This window comes from Miniopterus schreibersii (genome assembly GCF_964146895.1).
Source record: "Miniopterus schreibersii genome assembly, chromosome: 13".
Taxonomy (NCBI): Eukaryota; Metazoa; Chordata; class Mammalia; order Chiroptera; family Miniopteridae; genus Miniopterus; species Miniopterus schreibersii.
Window position 1 is genome coordinate 10740734 of NC_138113.1, and position 19111 is coordinate 10759844.

General features: G+C 39.3%; 1 protein-coding gene across 2 annotated transcripts in view; it reads left to right on the plus strand.

Annotated features, from left to right (window-relative positions):
* The first annotated feature begins 2089 nt into the window (after positions 1 to 2089).
* The window catches only part of RAB10 (RAB10, member RAS oncogene family), a 51850-nt gene continuing 34828 nt past the window's right edge, over positions 2090 to 19111 (plus strand). The window contains exons 1-2 of one of the 2 annotated variants that reach the window (XM_081156833.1): positions 2090 to 2124; positions 2658 to 3752. In XM_081156833.1, the coding sequence (XP_081012959.1) occupies positions 3626 to 3752 (127 nt within the window). In that variant the 5' untranslated portion in view covers positions 2090 to 2124; positions 2658 to 3625. The other variant, XM_081156832.1, reaches the window with a different exon arrangement.

Genomic DNA, 19111 nt, shown 5'->3' on the forward strand with positions numbered 1-19111 from the left:
AGACAGGCTGTGGTGAGGACATTGAAGCTGAAGGCTGGAGAGATGTAGCTGGGGTGTGCATTTTGCATAGAGAGAACCACATTAAATTAAGCATGAAATCAAGAAGATATATAGTAAATGTGGGAAAGAGGACTAGTTCAGCTTGTCTGGAGACTAGTATGTGGAAGTTAGAATAGGAAATAAAGCTCATTGGCTAGGGCCTGCAGCCCCATAAGTGCCAACTGAGGAGGCCAGTACTGAGGCTTCCCTGGAGAAGACTAGAACACACATGTCCAGTGGGCTGGGGAAGGCTCAAGGGGCATTAATTCTCTGACGGGGGGTAGGACTTAATCAAGATATGCAGCCAGAGCAGAATATTGGCAGGCTATGGTGATAAGAAAAGTTGTAGCCTCCTGGAAACCAGGAGTTAGCATCTCATGGAAGTCCCTGGGAGAAGACTGGGACTATGGACACAACCAATAGGCAAAGTGCTGGAGACTGAAGGGGTAGGTTTTACAGCAAGGTGATGACATAGCAGTGGGGCTACCATTCAAGGGAAAACTCCATTCTTAATAAGAACAGAGAGAGCAAGGGGAGGAAAGATTAAAGAGGAACAAATCAGGTACAGAGACTGGAAAATATACACAGGAAGAGGAATAAAGATGATCCAGAGTCAATACCTTTTGAGGCAGAGATTTCTTATAAAGCAGGTCCTGAGAGTTGAAGCTGAAGACTGGAACTAGGAGCTGGCCAACTGTGTTTTCCAGAAAAATATAGAAAGAATACCTTAATCAGTACTATAAACATATAAATATACCAATTTTCTTTCTTGGCTTTGCAAATATTTGGAGTAGATTCTTTACAGAGCAATTTTGAAAAAGGCATAAACCCAAAGCTAGTCCTAAATCGGCATTTTCTTTCACTTAGTTTCAACCTTTTATAAATTACTTCAGAACTCTAGGTTTACCTTTTAGGCCTACATAGACCCCTGTTTTATTTATTTCTTTTTTGTAGAGTCAGGACTCTCCCATGCCTGATCACTCCAGCTACCTTCAGTGATAGATATGGCTTAAGGCTTAGGCCTCACTCCAGCAAAACCTTCAATTAACTTTAGGGAAGCCAAACATTAAGTACTGGCAGAGTCTCCCAAGTCTCACTTTCAGGCAATGTGATGTCCTGTGGAGGTTTTCTTCTCCTTGCCCATATAGTGTTGACTCTGCCACTAACAGTGTGATCTCTGGCAAGTCCCTCACCTCTCTGAGCCTTAGACTCATCTGTATATTACATGCATGAGTTAAATTATGACTTAAAAGATATGGCGGCCCTAAGATTCCAAGATCCTGACCCAATAATAAATAAAATTTGTTAACAAGGATAATTAATTCTTAAAGTTTCAGAATATGTACTACATGGAGAAAGGGCTCTAATTCATAAGACTGCTGAAAACAATTGGCATAACGGATAATTTTCCCCCCCGTTTTTCATTTTTAGCTGCCCATTATCGCCAAAATTTATGCAGGGAAATTAATTAGGCTGCCTACCTTTAAAAACCGTAACAATTCTAAAACACTTTACTGAGGCTTGAGTTAATAGAACTTATTTTGAAAGAATCAAGCTAACACTGAAGATATTCCTGAGGCGCTCAAATGTTGACTCCGAGTGGATTACAAAAACTGACCACAGCTCATTTTGTGATTCCCATAGCTAGCCTATTTTAGAATGGCTGCTATTATCATAAGACATTCCCAACTGAAAGAAAGAATAATGTTTAAGTGACAAGACTAAACACTAAAGTGAGAGAACACAGAAACAAACTGAAGAGCAAGATGTACTAGAGAAGACGAGTATCTTTAGTAATGAAGCCGTAGGGGTCGTAGTGAAGGAAGACCGTAAACCATGTCTTTAAAGAATGGGCAGCTGAAATGGGATTACCCTAATTGCCTGAAAGACTAATTTTAATTACATTTTAAGCATGCGAACATTCTGGTGGTGGTGGGGTGTCAAAATGCAGTTTTTCACTTCTTTCTCAATCCCTGTTTCTTATTTTCAGATGCCTCAGGGTTTCCCCTGCCACGTTGGACCAGCCCGGGTTCCACTGCTCTGCCATCTTGGGTGTGCTTTGGACCGGGAAGCACGCCCATAATGGTAAGGCAGGAGTGTGACTATTTAAACCACAGAAAGGGAGAGGAGGAAAGGGGAGCTACAAATAACACTGACAGGAGAGAGGGAAGGGTGTGAGGCGTGTGGAAAGGGAGTGCAAGAGGAGGCAGCGTCGGGGTGGGGTTGGCTTCGCTCTCCTTCAGTTTGGGACGCCGGTGGCTCGATTTCGGCGGGAGGGAGGGGACCTGCCTCCTCTGCACAGCGCTCCCGGGCTCTCCGGATTCTAAGTGGACCGCCCAGGCCCGGAGCGGGGTCCCCACGCGGCGCCGCGCCGAGGAGTCCACGTGGCGGGTCGGTCCTGCTGCGCCCAGGCGTTCCTCAGCCCTCCTCGCCATCGTGCCGACCAGATTTTCCATTTCAAATCTCCTGAAAGCAAACTCCTGCTCCTTAAGTAACACGGGATACAGCTTTCCCCCCGTCACGACTAGCCCACGATGGAGGGCACTGCGGGATGCGTCTCATTTTAGCAAAGAGGCTATTAAATGACCCAGGGCGCTATTTTTTTCTTGTGTTTACAGGGAGCCACCGAGCCGGTCGCTTCGTCAAGACCAGCTCGACACCGGGTCGCTGACAGGCCGGAGTCTCCTCAGCTCAGCGGGGAGGGCGACCCCCGGAGGGAAAAGTGGGGGTTAAAGGGCTACTCCGGCCTGCCGCGCCTGCGCAGTCAGTAGCCAGCGCCACCCCCGCGGGGCGTGACCCTAAGCCCGCGCACCCTATCAGGCGGCCACAGGGAGCGCGCCCGCGGCCTCGCCCTCTCTCCCCCTCTGTCGCCCCCTCTCGCCCCCTCTCGCCCCACCCCTCTGCGGTCTCCCGCAGGCCTCAGACTGAGGCTCGGAGACCCAGCGCTCCTCCCCCGCCCTCGCCTGCCCTCCCCACACCCTCTGGCGCGCGTGCGCAGAGGCGGACCGCAGGGCGTGGGCGCGAGGGAAGGGCGGGCGTACGTCCTTGCGTGAGCCTCAGGCAGCGCGCACGCCGGCGTGAGAGGGCACGGGGAAAAGGTGGCTCTGGCCCGGGCGGCTCGGCTTCCTGTGGCTATGTAGCTGAAGCTGGTCGGCTCTGGGTCCTCCTTCGCTGCAGTCGCCGCGTCCCAGCGCGGAGTTTCTGCACGGGACAGAGACTGTCCTCACGCCCGCCGAGCACTCTCGACAGCAGATCTTGCTGGCTCGCCCGTGGGAGCGTCCCGGCCGAGCAGCCCTGAGGGGGGAGGGGAGGCCATTTTGTCCCGACCGACTCCCCGGAACCGGGCGGAGCAGCTGGGAGAGGCTGCGGAGCCGCGGTCGCCGCCCTCGGAGGCACCGAACGCCGCCACCGTCAGTGCTTTCCTCGACGAGGCCGTTCGTAGGTCGCCCGCGCCCTCTCGAGCCCTCCTTTTTCCCACGCTTCCCCGGTCCTCCGGCCTGAGAACGCCCGAGTCAGGAGTTGGCCATAGTGAGAGGGACCGATCCCTTGGGGCCGCCAGCGGCGAGCGCCTGAGCCGCTCCTCCCAATGGCGAAGAAGACGTACGACCTGCTTTTCAAGCTGCTCCTGATCGGGGACTCGGGAGTGGGGAAGACCTGCGTCCTTTTTCGTTTTTCGGATGATGCCTTCAATACCACCTTTATTTCCACCATAGGTAAGACCTGTGGAAGGATGTTGTTATAGGCTCTGTAGCTGCAAACCGTTTCTTTTACTCCAGACATCTTGCTTCCCGTAATATACGCCTTTGTTTCAGTGATTCCGATTCTAGGCGACAATCCCAAGTTACTGTTTGAATCGGCTTCGAGCTTACTGGGGCGGGATCTTCCCTTGCTTTCTATCCTGTCTTTTGCTTTCGAGTCTCCCACTCTGCTCAGTGCCTGTTGTTACAAAATAAGCAGCATTACAATACTATCTCTTTAAGCGACTAGACTGGCTTTTTCCGTATTTGTGTGTCTTTACTAGATGTCAGTACTTGTAAAGGATTTCAGTTTTAGTGGTGGGAATTGAAGCAGTAGTAGTCATTTGGTAAAGGCCTGGTTTATACTTCAGGGTAAATAGAAGATTCCATATGGTCATAACTTAAAGTTGAAGATTTGTGTGAGGAATAATTAAAGCAAATTAGAGGGGAAAAGTGAGTTGGGCCTCGTTGACTAATTCATTGATGTGTCAAACATTCGGAGGCTCTTCGTGCTTGGGGTGGGACTCTGTGGCATGTTTGCCTCGACAGTGCTTTCTGAGACAACAGAAGCAGCAGTCTAAAGGGAGATGATCAGCTTTTTTCTTCTTCACCTCAAAACCTGTTTTACTTTACGCCAGAATTTACAGTAAAGTATTTTGCCAGTCATAGCCCTAGGACATCTAATGTACTTTCACCTCGTGTTTCAGAATTACTTAGTGTAATTGTGAAGATTGACCTTTTTAATCAGTTTCTCGTTTAGGAAAAGAAAAGGGAAGGCTCTAGGAAAGTCCCTTTTGACTCTGGTTGGAAAAGTGAGTGGCATTAACACAGATTGTGTTAAATGAATTGTATGTGAAACCCGCTCCCAATAATACTTACCTTAAAGGACACATGGTTGCCTCTGTCACTTGAAGGCCAGCACTCAGTTTTGGGACAGTGCAATGAAACTCATTTGTTTAAATGTAACTAGTTTTATATTTAGATGATTTTTAAAAGTAACTGCAGTCTTCTTTGAACTCTGGAAGTTGTCAAAATTAAGCTGATTTCAAACAGTTTGTAGCGTTACTGAAATCATTGATTTGGATTTCTTATGACAAATATATATCAACTACTTAATCCATTCTCATAAAACAAATTGTACTGACATTGAATTGGGCAAGTGATCATTTAAAATAGATTTTTATTTTACTCCTCTCCTTTTGGAGGGGGGAGTCATATCCTAATCATTGTTTCCTGAGTATTATACTTGACCTGTCATAAATTTCGTGAAAGTTAGAACTTGTCTCTGCCTGTGGGTTAGCATTTCCTACCTCTAAGTTTACTTTTTTGTTGTTGTTGGCATAAAGATATCTAAGTTTACTTTTAATATTCCACTTTAGCTATAGCTGGGTGGGTTAGGTGGTTAGATAGATAGTTCAGCAAATATTTATTGAGCACCTAATGCTAGGCACTGGTGATAAGTAGTGATAATAGACCCCTTTAGGAGCAATCTAGTGAGGACAATCACAATGGAGTGTGGAAAGAGCTACAAGAGAGGTAAGCATAGGAAGGAGGGGTGACTATTCTCAATCGTGGGAAGTCTTTGTCGGCTTGCATGGAGATGATGTCTAGAATGAAGCCTCTTGGCTGGGTTTGCTCAGTTGGTTAGAGCGTTGTCCCAATATGCCATGGTTGCGGGTTCGATCCCGGTCGGGGCACCTAGAAGAGACAGTGAATGCATAAATGGGTGGAACAACAAAATCCATGTCTCTGTCTCTCTCTTTCTCTCCCTCTGTCTCCCTCTTCCTCTCTCCCTCCCTACCTCCATTCCTCTCTCCATGATAAAATAAAATGAAGCCTGAAGAACAGATAGGAATTGGACCAGAGGAATGGGATAGAGCCTTTCTGGGAAAGGGATCATAGAATAAACTTAAGATCAAGAATTTAATTCAGGTGGTCAGCTTTAACCTGCCATTGAGAAGGGTGGAATGGAGAGCAGGAAGCAAAGCATTAACTCCATCTACTCCACTCTTTTTGTAATGGGTATACACTCCACTGAAACATAATCTGGTAAGATAATGACATACTGTTTTTGTGTCGTCCTTTTACTTGGGAAAATGTGTGGTGGTTTTGGATAAAGCCTTCTGGGTTGGAATCCTGGTTCCACAGGTTAGTAGTTGTAGGACTCCGGCAAGTTACTTAACCTCTGTCTGCTTCAGTTTCTTTAGTGTTAATGATAGTACCACATAGGGTAGTTGTGAGGTTTCTATGGGTCAATGAGAGTAAAGCGCCTAGCATGGTCCCAGGCACACTCACTGTAAACACACAGTATATATTAGTTATATATAGAATATGTGACCCTTCTGTTGCTCAAGGGTGGCAGAACAAATTACTTTATGGAATGAATGTCCTGCACACAGTGGACACCCAAATATTTGAAAGTGCTCTGCTAAACAGTTTCACTTTAGATTCTGAGACTTTCATATTTTGATGTAAAAATGTTTGATATGTTTGATTTTTTTGTTACATGGTATGTTGAACAGTGTAAGCTGAGAAATGAATAAATACAGAAGTATAAAATTCTGAGTACAGTTCCAACAATGTATTAGTTCTGTGTGCAGGTTTAGAAGTCTACTGTTGTCTTAAATTAGTGCTGTCCAAAAGAAATATAATGTGAACTACAAAGATAATATTTTTTAGTAGCCACATTAAAAAAGTAAAAGAAGATGCCCTGACTGGTATGGCTTAGTGGTCACTTGGGTTTGTGCAGAGGCAATCACTCAATCATTGTGTCTCTCTCACACCGCTGTTTCTCTCCCCACCCTCCTCCACTCTTTCTAAAAAATCAATGGAAAAAATATCCTTGGGTGAGGATTAACCAAAAAAAGTAAAAATTTAATAATACATTTTTGCTCACTTTATTCAAAATTTTTTTATGTAATCAAGAGTAAAAATTGTTGAGATGTTTTACATTCTTTTTCTCCAGTGTGTGTGTTATAGTGCATTTCAATTTAACCTCATTTTAAGTGCTCAGTAATCACATGTAGCTGTTGGCTGCCATATTGGACAGTGCATGTCTAGATAGTCTAAACTAGCCAATTGTCTAATGTGCAGATGACTAGAAGTACTTTGAATGTACACTACTTTTAGGACATTTAAAATTTTATCGGTTGACTAGGGGTTTTTTTGTTTTATTTTACTTTTTTTAAAAAAATCTAAAGCATTATCTAATTATAAATGATAATGGAATTTGAATTATCACCTGATTGTTAAAACCTCCTTAGGTCTTAGTAGAAGTTGCTATCTTGCAGGTGTTCAGAGAGGCCAAACTGTCTATTTAAGGAAAGCCATCATTATTTCAGGCACAGTAATTTTAGTTACTTATTGGTTATTGATTCTTGGAATAAATAATTTTTATAGGCTTATAGTGCTTACTTACAGTGCTCAGAATGACTACTGTATTTAAATTTTTCTGTATACTTTCAATTTCTACACATTTATATTAGACATTATGTGTGATATTTATGGTCAGATTCATTGCAGATAGTTGCAAAAACAAATTACATGTATGTTCCACACTCACCAATCTCAAAGTGAATGGAAGGGCAGTAGAATATAAGTTACACAAGGGCAGAGATCTTTGTCTTTTTTTTGTTTTATTTGCTGATAGATGCTAAGCACCTAGAAGAGTTCTTGCATTTCATGGATGCATGATAAATAATGATTGAAAGCAGCTGCTGCAGACAGGTAGTACAATCATAATTCTCTAATACAGAATTGTGGCTGGTTTTATTTTCATATTTTCTTGTCTACCTACTTTCTGAGCATTATATATGTGATGTAGATTGGGATCAGATTTTACTTAAGAATATCAGCTGTTTGGGCTAATAGAGTAATTTTAGGGTAAAACCGGTCTTGGAAATTCAAAGATTGAGAAATATTTGCTAAAGAGAGTTACTGGTTTTGGATGAGCAGATTTGGCCATGACCCTTTTGGCAGTAAAGCTCAGGAAGGCATTACCCTTTAGTAATAATGATAATTACATGGACTTGTCCCAAAGGAGAAATTTTTAGTGGGCTTTTTTACTGAGTGTACTACTTTTTGGTATTGTTAATCCTCCTTCCACCCCTAGATTTATTACTTTTTCCATAGGGAATATCTTTCATTGGGAAATGGAGTCTCTGGGCTCTGTGTAAGAAATTCAATTGGTAAAGCCTCTTGCCTCTAGGAAAAGTATAATGAATGCATCCTTTTTGTTGTCTTTCTGAGTGTTTTTATTAAGCTTTGGAAGAGTAGGATGGTTCCACTAACCTGCATTTAAGAACTGATAGATTTAGCCCGGCCAGGCATGGCTCAGTGGTTGAGTGTTGACCTAGGATCCAGGCGATCAGGGTTCGATTCCCGGTCAGGGCACATGCCCGGGTTGCGGGCTCTATCAATGACTCTCTCGTCGTTGATGTTTCTATCTCCCTCTCCTTTCCTCTCTCTGAAATCAATAAAGATATATTTTTAAAAAACACACAACTGATTTAATTGAACTGAGCCCATTTTATATGGAGAGGCTGCCTTTTAGAGAAATGAGTAAAACCTTTGCCATATTAAATGTGTCTGCTTTGTTGTGATACTCAGGCGACAAGTGGCTCATGCTGCAGGAATGCCAGAGTGCCTAAGGAATTTCTTTCATTCAAACACATATTTTTAGGATTGATTAAAACTATTCAGACATTTTCCCAAAGAAGATATACAGATGACCAATAAGCACATGAAAAGATGTTCAACATCACTAATCATTAGAGAAATGTAAGTCAGTATCACTATGAGATGTTACTTCATACCAATTAGGACGACTGACTTATCAAAAATGAATTTTCTCATACAATTACCTGTTCAAATCCCTGCTTTCAGTTCTTTCAGGATATATACCTAGAAGTAGAATTGCTGGATCATATGGTAATTCTCTTTTTGATTTTTTGAGAATCCACCGTATTGTTTTCCATAGTGGCTGCACTGTTGTACATTCCCATTAGTCCTGCACCCGGGTTTCAGTATCTCCATGTCATCGCCAACATTTGTTGTCTGTTGAGTAGCATTATTCACAGTAGCCAAAATGTAGAAACTACTCAGATGTCCAAGGGATTAATGGATACACAAAACATAGCATGTACATGCAGTGGAATAGTATTCAGCCTTAAAAAAAAATCTCATATATGCTACGACAGTGTTTGAAAACACTGTGCTAAGTGAAACAGGCCAGACACAAAAGGACAAATATTGTGTGAAATCGCTTATATGAGGTACATAAAATAGACAAATTTATAACGTAGAATAGTGGTTACCAGGGCCTGGGGACTGGATCTTGAGGAGTTATTGCTTAATGGGTACAGAGTTTCAGTTAATGGAGAATTACTGCTTATCGGGTACAGATTTCAGTTTGGGAAGATGAAAAGATTGTGGAGATGGATAGTGGTGATGGTTGCATAACAATATGAATATGTTTAATGCCATTGAATTATACACTTAAAAGTTGTTAAAATGCAAAAAAAGACAAATGCCACTTATGAGATAACTAAAGTCAAATTCATAGAAACAGAAAGTAGACTGGTGGAAGGTAAAATGATAGTCCCCGAGAACAGGGAAGGGGGAAATACAGAATTAGTTAATGGGTATAGAGTTTCAGGGGTTTTGTGTTTTTTTTTTTAAAATATATCTTTATTGATTTCAGACAGAGGAAAGGAGAGGGAGAGAGAGAGATAGAAACATCAATGATGACAGAGTCATTGTTCGAGCCCGCAACCCGGGCATGTGCCCTGACTGGGAATCGAACCCCGATCACCTGGATCCTAGGTCAACACTCAACCGTTGAGCCACGCCCGGCCGGGCTAGAGTTTCAGTTTTGAGAGAGAAAAAGTTCTGAAGATCTATCGCACAACAATGTGAATATACTTAACACCACTGCACTCTACACTTAAAATGGTTTAAGATGGTAAATTTAATGTTATGTGTGGTGTTTTTTTTTTTTACTACAGTTGAAAAAATGGTTTAAACGGTAAATTTTGTTATGTATATTTTACTACCAAAAAACCCCCAAACAAAAACTATTTAACACTTACTCCAGCTTTCTGAAAGAGCATCTGATCACAGCTAGCCCCTCACTATTCCATGTGATAGGTAGGGTTAACCAGTGGTCATTGAGTAAAGAGGATCCGTTAGTACTTCCATGCTTTAGTATCACTGGTCTGCACCTTTAGATATTGAAGGGAGGTTTGTCTTTTTGTTATATGTATTTGTATAGAATCATGGAATATTAATGCAGGAAAGCTCCCTACAATGAAATTTAAGTGTCAGGAAACAGGCAGGTGAAATAATTTCTAAAAGATTATATGGCTAATTAGTGAAAATTTCTCTAGAATCCATATCCAACCCTGTTTCTTATTCTAAGAATTTCATCATTTTATGTATTTGAAAAAAATTGATAGGATGATTCTTTTACTCATCATCTTCAATTTGAAAAGTAGAGTTGCAGTATTTTTGTTTTTGTTTTGACAGGAGTGAGTAAGTAACAAGTCAGCACCAAATATTAAGGGATTTGTTCAGGTTACTTGTTCTTTGCAAATTTACAGCATAACATAGAGCTGAGCTGATAATGTTAGGGATAATTATTTTCTTTTCAAGAATTATAGTGTATAATGGTGTATAAGATGTGGCAAAGGAAATACTGATATTTCTGTTTGGTTTGTAAAATGGAAAGAATGATAGGAGAAATAATGGCATTCTGTTTTAACTTTTAAAAGTACAAGGCCGTCCAGTTTGTGCTGTGGTAGCATCTCTGGTGAATAGAGAAGTGGGGGCTTGTTGAGTGTTAATTTACAACAAGCACAAAATATAAATTGTGTGATTAGCTAGGGAGATCTGCATGGGAAAACTGCTTATGGAGATTGGTCATAAAGGAAGAGTTTAAAGGAGCAACAGAGGGTGTTAAAGTTAATAGAACATAGTCTGAAGCCATAAAACTGATAATAAGTCTTGTAAAGGTCATGGATTTGCTTCCTTCAAATAGATAAATATTGGGAGTTAATGGAATAAGTAATTTGGATTATAAGAAAAGGAATTTGAAAAGGTTATTAGAATAAAATCTTGGTGAAGAAAACTCATCTGAAGGGAAATCTGACATGAGAAATTTTCTTTGATGACAGTGCCTTATAGGGTTACAAACAAAAGTGATTGCTTGATATTTATCCCTTTTTCCAGAGGTGAAAAATAATATGTTTTTGAGGAAAACAGCAACTGGTGATGGAACATTAAGTTTCCAGTATGACCCAGAAACAGAGCATCCAAGGTTGTAAAACATTAGAAAATGGAAAAAACATTATTCTGGGGAGGCAAAAAATACAACGTATCAAAATCAGAACAGAGAACACTGTTGATTTGTTTCTTTTATATCAATAGCAATGCTTATGCAGACTTTTTTTAATTGAAATTTTTATTAAGGCAATTGTAGATTCACATGCAGTTGTAAAAAAATAATACAGAGGGATCCCTTATACACTTTGCCTAGTTTCTCCCAAGGGTAACATTTTGTGAAACTAATATAATCACAACCAGGATATTGACATTTGTGGCAGTACACTATTTTCATTCAGATTTCTCCAGTTTACTTGTACGTCTGTGTTAAATTCTCTACAGTTTTATTGCTTGTGCACGTTCATATAGTTACCACCACAGTCAAGATACTGAACAGTTCCAAGGACGAGGATCCTGGGTATTCTTTTATAACTATATCCTTTCTCCCCTCCAAAAATCTGTCCTCTATTTATAAAATTTCGTCATTTCACAAATGTAATGTAAATGGAATCATACAGGATGTAACCTTTTGAAATTAGCTTTTACTCACCTAGAATAATTAGCTGGAGATTCGTCCAAGTTTTGTGCATAAGTAGTTCTTTTTTATTGTTGAATAGTATTTCATGGTGTGCATTCAGCACAGTTTAACCATTCACCCATTGAGGAACATCTGGGCTGATTGCTATTTTTATAAGTAAAGCTGCTGTGAATATTTTGTATAGTTTTTTTCTGTGATCAGAAGTTTTCATTTTTCTGGGATAAATGCCCAGTACTGCAATTACTGGGTCATATAGTAATTGCATGTTTAGTTCTATAGGACACTACCAGACTGTTCCAGAGTAGCTGTACTGTTTTACATTCTCGCCAGCAGTGTGTGTGATATAATTTCTCTGTATCCTCACCAACATTTGATGGTGTTACTATTTTATGTTTTAGCTATTCTGGTAAGTGTGTAGTGATAACCTCATTGTGGTTTAAATTTACATTTCCCTGATGACCAGAGGCGTTGAGAAATCTTCTCATGTCTTTATTTGCTCTCTGTATACATTCTGATGAAATGTCTGTTTGAGTCAGTTGCCCATTTTCTAATTGGATTTTTTTTACTGTTGAGTTTTGAGAGTTTTTTGTTTTTTTTCAATCCTCACCCAGGGATATTTTTCCATTGCTTTTCAGAGAGAGTAGAAGGGAGAGAGAAAGAGAAAGGGAAACATCGATGTGAAACACAATGATTGGTTGCCTCCCCCAATCGAGCCTGCAGCCAGGTGTGTGCCCTTGGCTTGAATGGAGCAGGGACCCTGAGTCCTCCTGCTGGTGCTCTAACCACTGAGCAAGACCAGCCAGGGCTTGAGAGTTCTTTATACATTTTAGATACTAATCCATTGTTGGATATGTGGTTTGCACATATTTCCTCCGAGTCTATATCTTGTCGTCTTCACATGGGCTTTCATAGAGCAAAATTTTTAAATTTTGATGAAGTCTAATTTATTTTTCTTTTTATGGATCATGCTTTTGTTGTCTAGGAACTCTCTCTGGTCCTAGATCCTGAAGATATTTTTCTATACTTTTTCTAAGAGTTTTATAGTTTTACATGAGAACCTATGGTCTTTTGCATATGGCAGGCTTTTTTTTTTTTTTTTTTAATCTTATACACTTGATCAGATGATGCAGATGTTCTGAAGGCTTCAGAGATTCTGTATAACCCTGCAGGAGTGAAAGTTGACTTTAGCAATTGACTGTTTTATAATAATTTATACTGTGCTTTCTGAAAGGTTTTAAAAATTCATTTTTATTAGTGATATGTACACATTTGAAATAAAATATTGCTAAAAGATTTATGGTAACCAAAAAAGCAGTCTCTCATCCTATCCCTATTCTGTCCCCTGTCATGTTCTTTAGAGGCATCCTCTAGCTCTTTGTTCTGTTAGATAACTCTGTATTTTCAAATGATATACTTGTACTGCCATTTCTGGAGTCATTAAATTTTTAAAAAAAAAAAGTGCCTTTAAAAAAAATTTTATGTTAGAGAGGAGAAGGGAGTGGGGGACAGACAGAGAGAAAGAAACAAACATTGAATGGCTCTCTCCAGCATGCCCTTTTCTGGGGATCGAGCCTGCAACCTGCGCATGTGCCCCGACTGGGTATTGAACGCAGTGACCTTTTGGTGCATGGGATTATGCTCAACCAACTTAGCCACACCTGCCAGGGCGCTTGAGTCATTAATTTAATATTAGATGAGAATTTTAACCTTGTATACTCTCATTCTACTCTTAATCCCAGTTTTTTGTTAAATTGATATCCAGTGGTTACTTTAATATGCCCATGTAAATATTCCCTGTCTACCCAAATAGTCTAGTATAACTATTTCCTTTTCTCTGAAGTTAAAATTTTCTTTTATTTGATTAATTTTCTCTTACCTTTTGTCAGATCTTCCTACATCCTCCAACAACCCCTCAAAATGATTTTCTACACAGTCAAGTTATCAGAGGCATTTCCCCTCTGCCCCCAACCTGGACACCTCTCCTAGATATTTTCTCCTTCCAGCTTCAATAATGGATTGGTTATTAACTAGGCCTATCACAACAGCTATTGCCTTGGGAATTCCCTTAGCCTCTCTCTCTTGTGTGTGACTGTTTTTGGTTCACTGCCTTGGAGTATATCATCCTCTAGTAGCTTCTTACAAGAGGGGTGCTTGGCAGAGGGAAATTTTTGAGACGTCCCATATTTGATAATGCCTTAATTCTTCCCTTTCACACAATTGGAGTTTGACAGGGCATAGGATTCTAGGATGAAACAATTTTCCTTTAGATTTTGAAAGCATTACTTTATTGTCTTTAAGCTCCTGATGTTGCTGGCAAGTTTAATACCATTCTCATTCTCTCCATTTGTGGTCTCGTTTGTTTCTGGAAGTGTTTTTTAAAAATATGTTTTTATTGATTTTAGAGAGAGAGGAAGGGAGGAGAGAGAAACATTGATCAGCTGCCTCCTGCACTCCCCCTACTGGGAAATCAAGTCCGAAACCTGGTCATGTGCCCTGACCAGGAAACGAACCTGCGACCACACTTAACCAACTGAGCCACACTGGGCCAGAACTGGAAGTTTTTAGCTTTTTAAATTTTTTGAATTCCTAGTAACAGATTTCACAATGGTGTGCTTTAAGTGGGTGGATCTTTTTTATTATAAATCCATTGTTCTGGGTACTTGGTGGGCTTTTTCAGGTCCTTTACTTTTTGAGGTTTACTTGCATTCCCAACACCCCCCCCATATAATTTTCTTCTCTTTATTTTCTGTTTTTAATTGGGTGTTGGACTTCTGGATTGTTTGTATAATTTCCTATTTTTCAGCTTATAGAAATTCCTTCTACTTTCTGGGAAATTTCTTTAACTTTATATTTTCTATTGAAGGTTTTATTTCGGCTGTCATATTTTAAAATTTCTAGTAGTTTTTTTGTTTATTATTTAAAATTTGTTTTTTAAAGCATCCTGTTTTTGTTTCATGAATACAGTATCTTTTCTTAGAGGATAGCTTGACATTTTCTTGTATTTCTGACTTTTTCCTTCAAGTTTTCAGTGGTGCCCCCTCCACCCCCTTTTGTTTTTATTCTATATTTTATTTTAGAGGCCTTCCTCAAATAATTGGTGATTTCGGGGTGTGCATTCATAATTAAGAATGGGTCATTAAAAAGATATTTGCAAACTCTGTGAGTATGGACAGGGCTTTTTAAACCTCCCTATTTTTAGTCTCATCACCAAACTCCATTGAGTCTCTTGTTCTTGAATTCAAAGTGTGTCTATTCCAGATTTTCCAGAGAATAAACCTTTAGACTCCTGCTAGGTCTTCGGGTGTTGTTATATAAACCTTTAGTCAGGCTCTCACTTCTGCCTGGTACCTGATACCTCCTCTTGTTAAACGTTTCTAGGACTCAGACATGAATTGACTTGCTCCTTGTTGGTATCTTCATGGGGCCCTGAGCTTCTTTTGTCTTCATCTGTTGTTAGAATTACAATATCTATTTGTTGAAATGAAGGTAGAATTTATTTATATTTCTTGTATTTCTTTGTGTATGTGACTTTGAAGAGAAGGTTTCACGGAAGTCTTTCTCCATTATCTTAACTAGAATTCGAAGTAATTTTTGACCCCAAATGATTTTTGACTCCACTTTTTAACTTGTAACTTCCAGTAGTTATGGATGAGTGATATTTTGCAACTGTTTTTGCACTTACCCAGTCCATCCTAAAAATATTGATATTTTTGTTATTTAGAACTAGTCAAGTGAATGTGGTAAGGAATTGGAGTAATTCCACTGTTCAGAACAGCTTTAATTTGGATGTGTAATCCTTGGTTAATTTACTTGGGGAAAAAGGAGTATTTTTGCTATTTTCATTTTTAGAGAAAGAGAGGAAGGGTAATAGACGACAGATAGGTAGAAAGAAAAACACGGATTTGTTGTTCCACTTAGTTATGCATTGATTGGTTGATTCTTGTATGTGCCCTGACTGGGGTTCGAAGTCCCAACCTTGGCTTATCAGGACGATGCTCTAACTAACTGAGCTACCCAACTGGGCAAGTATTTTCACTTTTTGAACAAAGTGTAACTTTAGTCTTAAGTTTCAGTTCTGTGCTCTTGATGTATACTGTTTTATGGGATACTGAACAACAGATGATTCAGCAAATTCTTAATCTGTCAGAGAATTGCAGTGGGTTCAATATATTATAGCACTTGGCATTGAATGATAAGGTATCTCACGACTTGACTTTTTTACTGTTTTGAAACCTAGTAAGCATTTATACTTACAAAGTGAGTATTGTGTTTTTACCTTTTTATGTATTCTTAGTCTTACAGAAAATGTCTTTGCCTTCCTTAAATTAGATGTTAACGGATCAGTGTGAATTTAAAAAATTCAGTAGTGTCTATTTGCATATTTTTGTGTGGGGGATATTTACTGAGCATAATAAACTGGCAAGAATGCTATGGAAGACGGAAGGTAAATATAATATCAAAATAATTATTCAAATGTAAGCTCTTTGCCTAAGTGAGTAATAGTTCTAAAAACTTTCTCTGAAAAAGTTTCAAATCTACAGAAAAGTCAAGGTATTTACAACAGTGAATCCCCTATGGCCTTCCTCTAGATTCACCAATTGTCATTATGTTGCCCTATTTGCTTTTATGTGTCTTAAGAAAGTTTATTTTGTATTTCATGTAGTATCTAATTCAAAATAAATTAGAGCTGTATTTCAAGGGGAACATAGTTACTAAAAATAAACTAGAAAATTAAGCTATAAACCTTTGCATTGCCTGTTCATTAAAAAAAATTAAGGTTTTACAATGTGTCAGGCACTGAGTACCTGGGATACAGTGGTGAGTAGTACAGACTTTGTTATTCCCTTTAGGACATCTTATTTTTCTGTTTTGTTTTATCTTACATAGCTATGATTGCTATATTTCAAGAAATGTCAAATTTTAAACAACCAGCTAGTAACACTACATTTATCTAGAGAGTAGTCTTCTATCAATCTCTAAATATAATTCAGACCCAAACAAATCATATATTCACAAATCCCCTAAAGTAAGCCACTTACAGTGCTTGGTGTTTTCTTAGTGCCTAACTGACTTTGATTTTTAACTCCATTTTATTAAGTCCAAAGGAACTGAGAAGCCACAGACTTTTGCTGTTATGCAGGTAATGTGTCCAGCCAGTGGATATGAGACCAGATAGACATTTAGGGAGGAGACCTAAGAACTAAAATGAAGATTAAAGATTATATTACTATTCCGTATAGTTACAAATTTGTGAATTGATAGTTATATGATCATTTGAGAAGAAATTCTTTTATCTTCAGTAGCCTCTGTCAAGGTAAAAAGTGTGATATATTTTGGAGACATAATTTAAAAAGACTAAGTTTTAGTGCCATACATATAATCAGACTTTAACTTTAGTGGAATAGTTTTTCTACAAGATGCTGGATAAGTGATTTATTTTAAAATAACAAAAATTACTTTTTATATTCAAAAATATTTTAAAAATTGGATGCATTGATGGAAAAGCGAAGCTGGGGGGTGACTATACGAACAAATATAAGCCTGGATAAGGTAAACTTAAGGCTCATCACAATTCTCAAGGACTAAGATTGTCAGAGGATTCCTTTGAAATGTGAGTGGGCCGCCCGGCTGGGCATGGCTCAGCAGTTGAGCATCGACCTAGGATCGAGGCGATTGGGGTTCGATTCTGGGTCGGGGCGCATTCCTGGGTTGCAGGCTCGGTCCCCAGTCGGGGGCGTGCAGGAGGCAGCCGATCAATGACTCTCATCATTGATGTTTCTATCTCCCTCTCTCTTCCTCTCCCTTCCTCTCTCTGAAATCAGTAAAGATATATTTAAAAAAAGAAAAAAAGAAATGTGAGTTGGCCAGTTTTGAGGATAAACATAAGGATTTTTCCATATTGAATAATATCATTAAAGAAATAACCTCTTTATTTTAAATGGATTCAAAAGGGTTTGTACAGATGTGGATACGTCAGAGCCATAAATAGCACCTTAGTGAAACTGGCTTATGCCTAACCTTTAAGATGGACTTCTAGAAGGTCAGCTGTGCTCTTAACTTAATATGCCTCCCTTGATAATAGTGGGCTTTTATTTATTTATTTTTAATTTTAATTAAAAAAATTTTTTTAAATATATCTTTATTGATTTCAGAGAGAGGAAGGGAGAGGGAGAGAGAGAGAGATAGAAATATCAATGATGAGAGAGTCATTGATTGAGCCCACAACCCGGGCATGTGCCCTGACTGGGAATTGAACCCCAATCGCCTGGATCCTAGGTCCATGCTCAACCTCTGAGCCTCTCCCGGCCGGGCTAATTTTTATTTTTTTTAATCCTCACCCGAGGACATGCTTAGAAAGGAAGGGAGAGAATGAGAGACAGAGACATCGGTGTGAGATGTGAGAGAGAAACTCCCTTATGTGCCCTGACCAGGAATTGAACTGGTGATCTTTTGGTGCACAGGATGACGCTTAACCAACTGAGCCATTCCAGTGGGGCAGAAGAGTCGGCTTTTTAGACCATAAGTCAGACTAGGTGTGGCAGTTTGCATTTCTCTATAAAACAAAATATTCTAATAAAAATATTCAATAGTAGTATCTTATATAGCATCGGTAATTATAAATTAAGCGACATGTGGACTGTTTACTTTGTGGGGCTATTGTGACTCATGGTTTACTCTGTACTTAGGGAATAAAAATAATTTCAGTGTTAACCTGATTAACTCCAGTGTAACTGATTTTTACACTATACGTAATATGACTGTATCTCTTTAATTTTTCTTCAATTTCTATTCTGAAAAATTTTCCTTATTAAGATGTTTTTATGTGTAGGCCCCACGAATTGCAGGACTTCTTTTAACACAAGGCATTTTATTTCAAAGTTTCTTCTTTAGCTCCCAGCACATTTTCCTGAGCTGATTTTGACTTTTTCCTAGGCATTTTAGGAGGTACTGTTTAGAACATTGGTGATGAGGCTATATATATAATATGTGTGTGTGTGTGTGTATCAGTACTCTTACTCTTTGCCCTAGGTTACAGTGATCCTACTTAATGCTGATTTCCAACTCCGCAGTGATTTGGGTAACATCTCCATGCTTGATGTTCTGTCTACCCTTGGGATACTTCACTTTAGCCTCATAAAAATGTTACTGCCAAATGGATTATTTCTTTAAACATTTTGCCTTTTCCCTGATATCCTATTGGATTTTTGTAAATAAATTTACTGAGTTTAAAATTGCTCAGTTGAATTAGAAATTTTTAGGGAACTGTATTCTCAAATACAGTTTGTTTTATATCATATGCTCTTAGATGAAGTTATTTGTTGATTGATGGGAGTAACTGGAAAGAAAGAATTGGAAGTGTTAAATATTAATTTTAAAAAATGTTTTTATTGATTTTAGAGAGAGAGGAAGGGGGATCAGGGAGAGAGAGAAACATCCATGTGAGAGAAACATCAATCAGCTGCTTCCTATATACCCA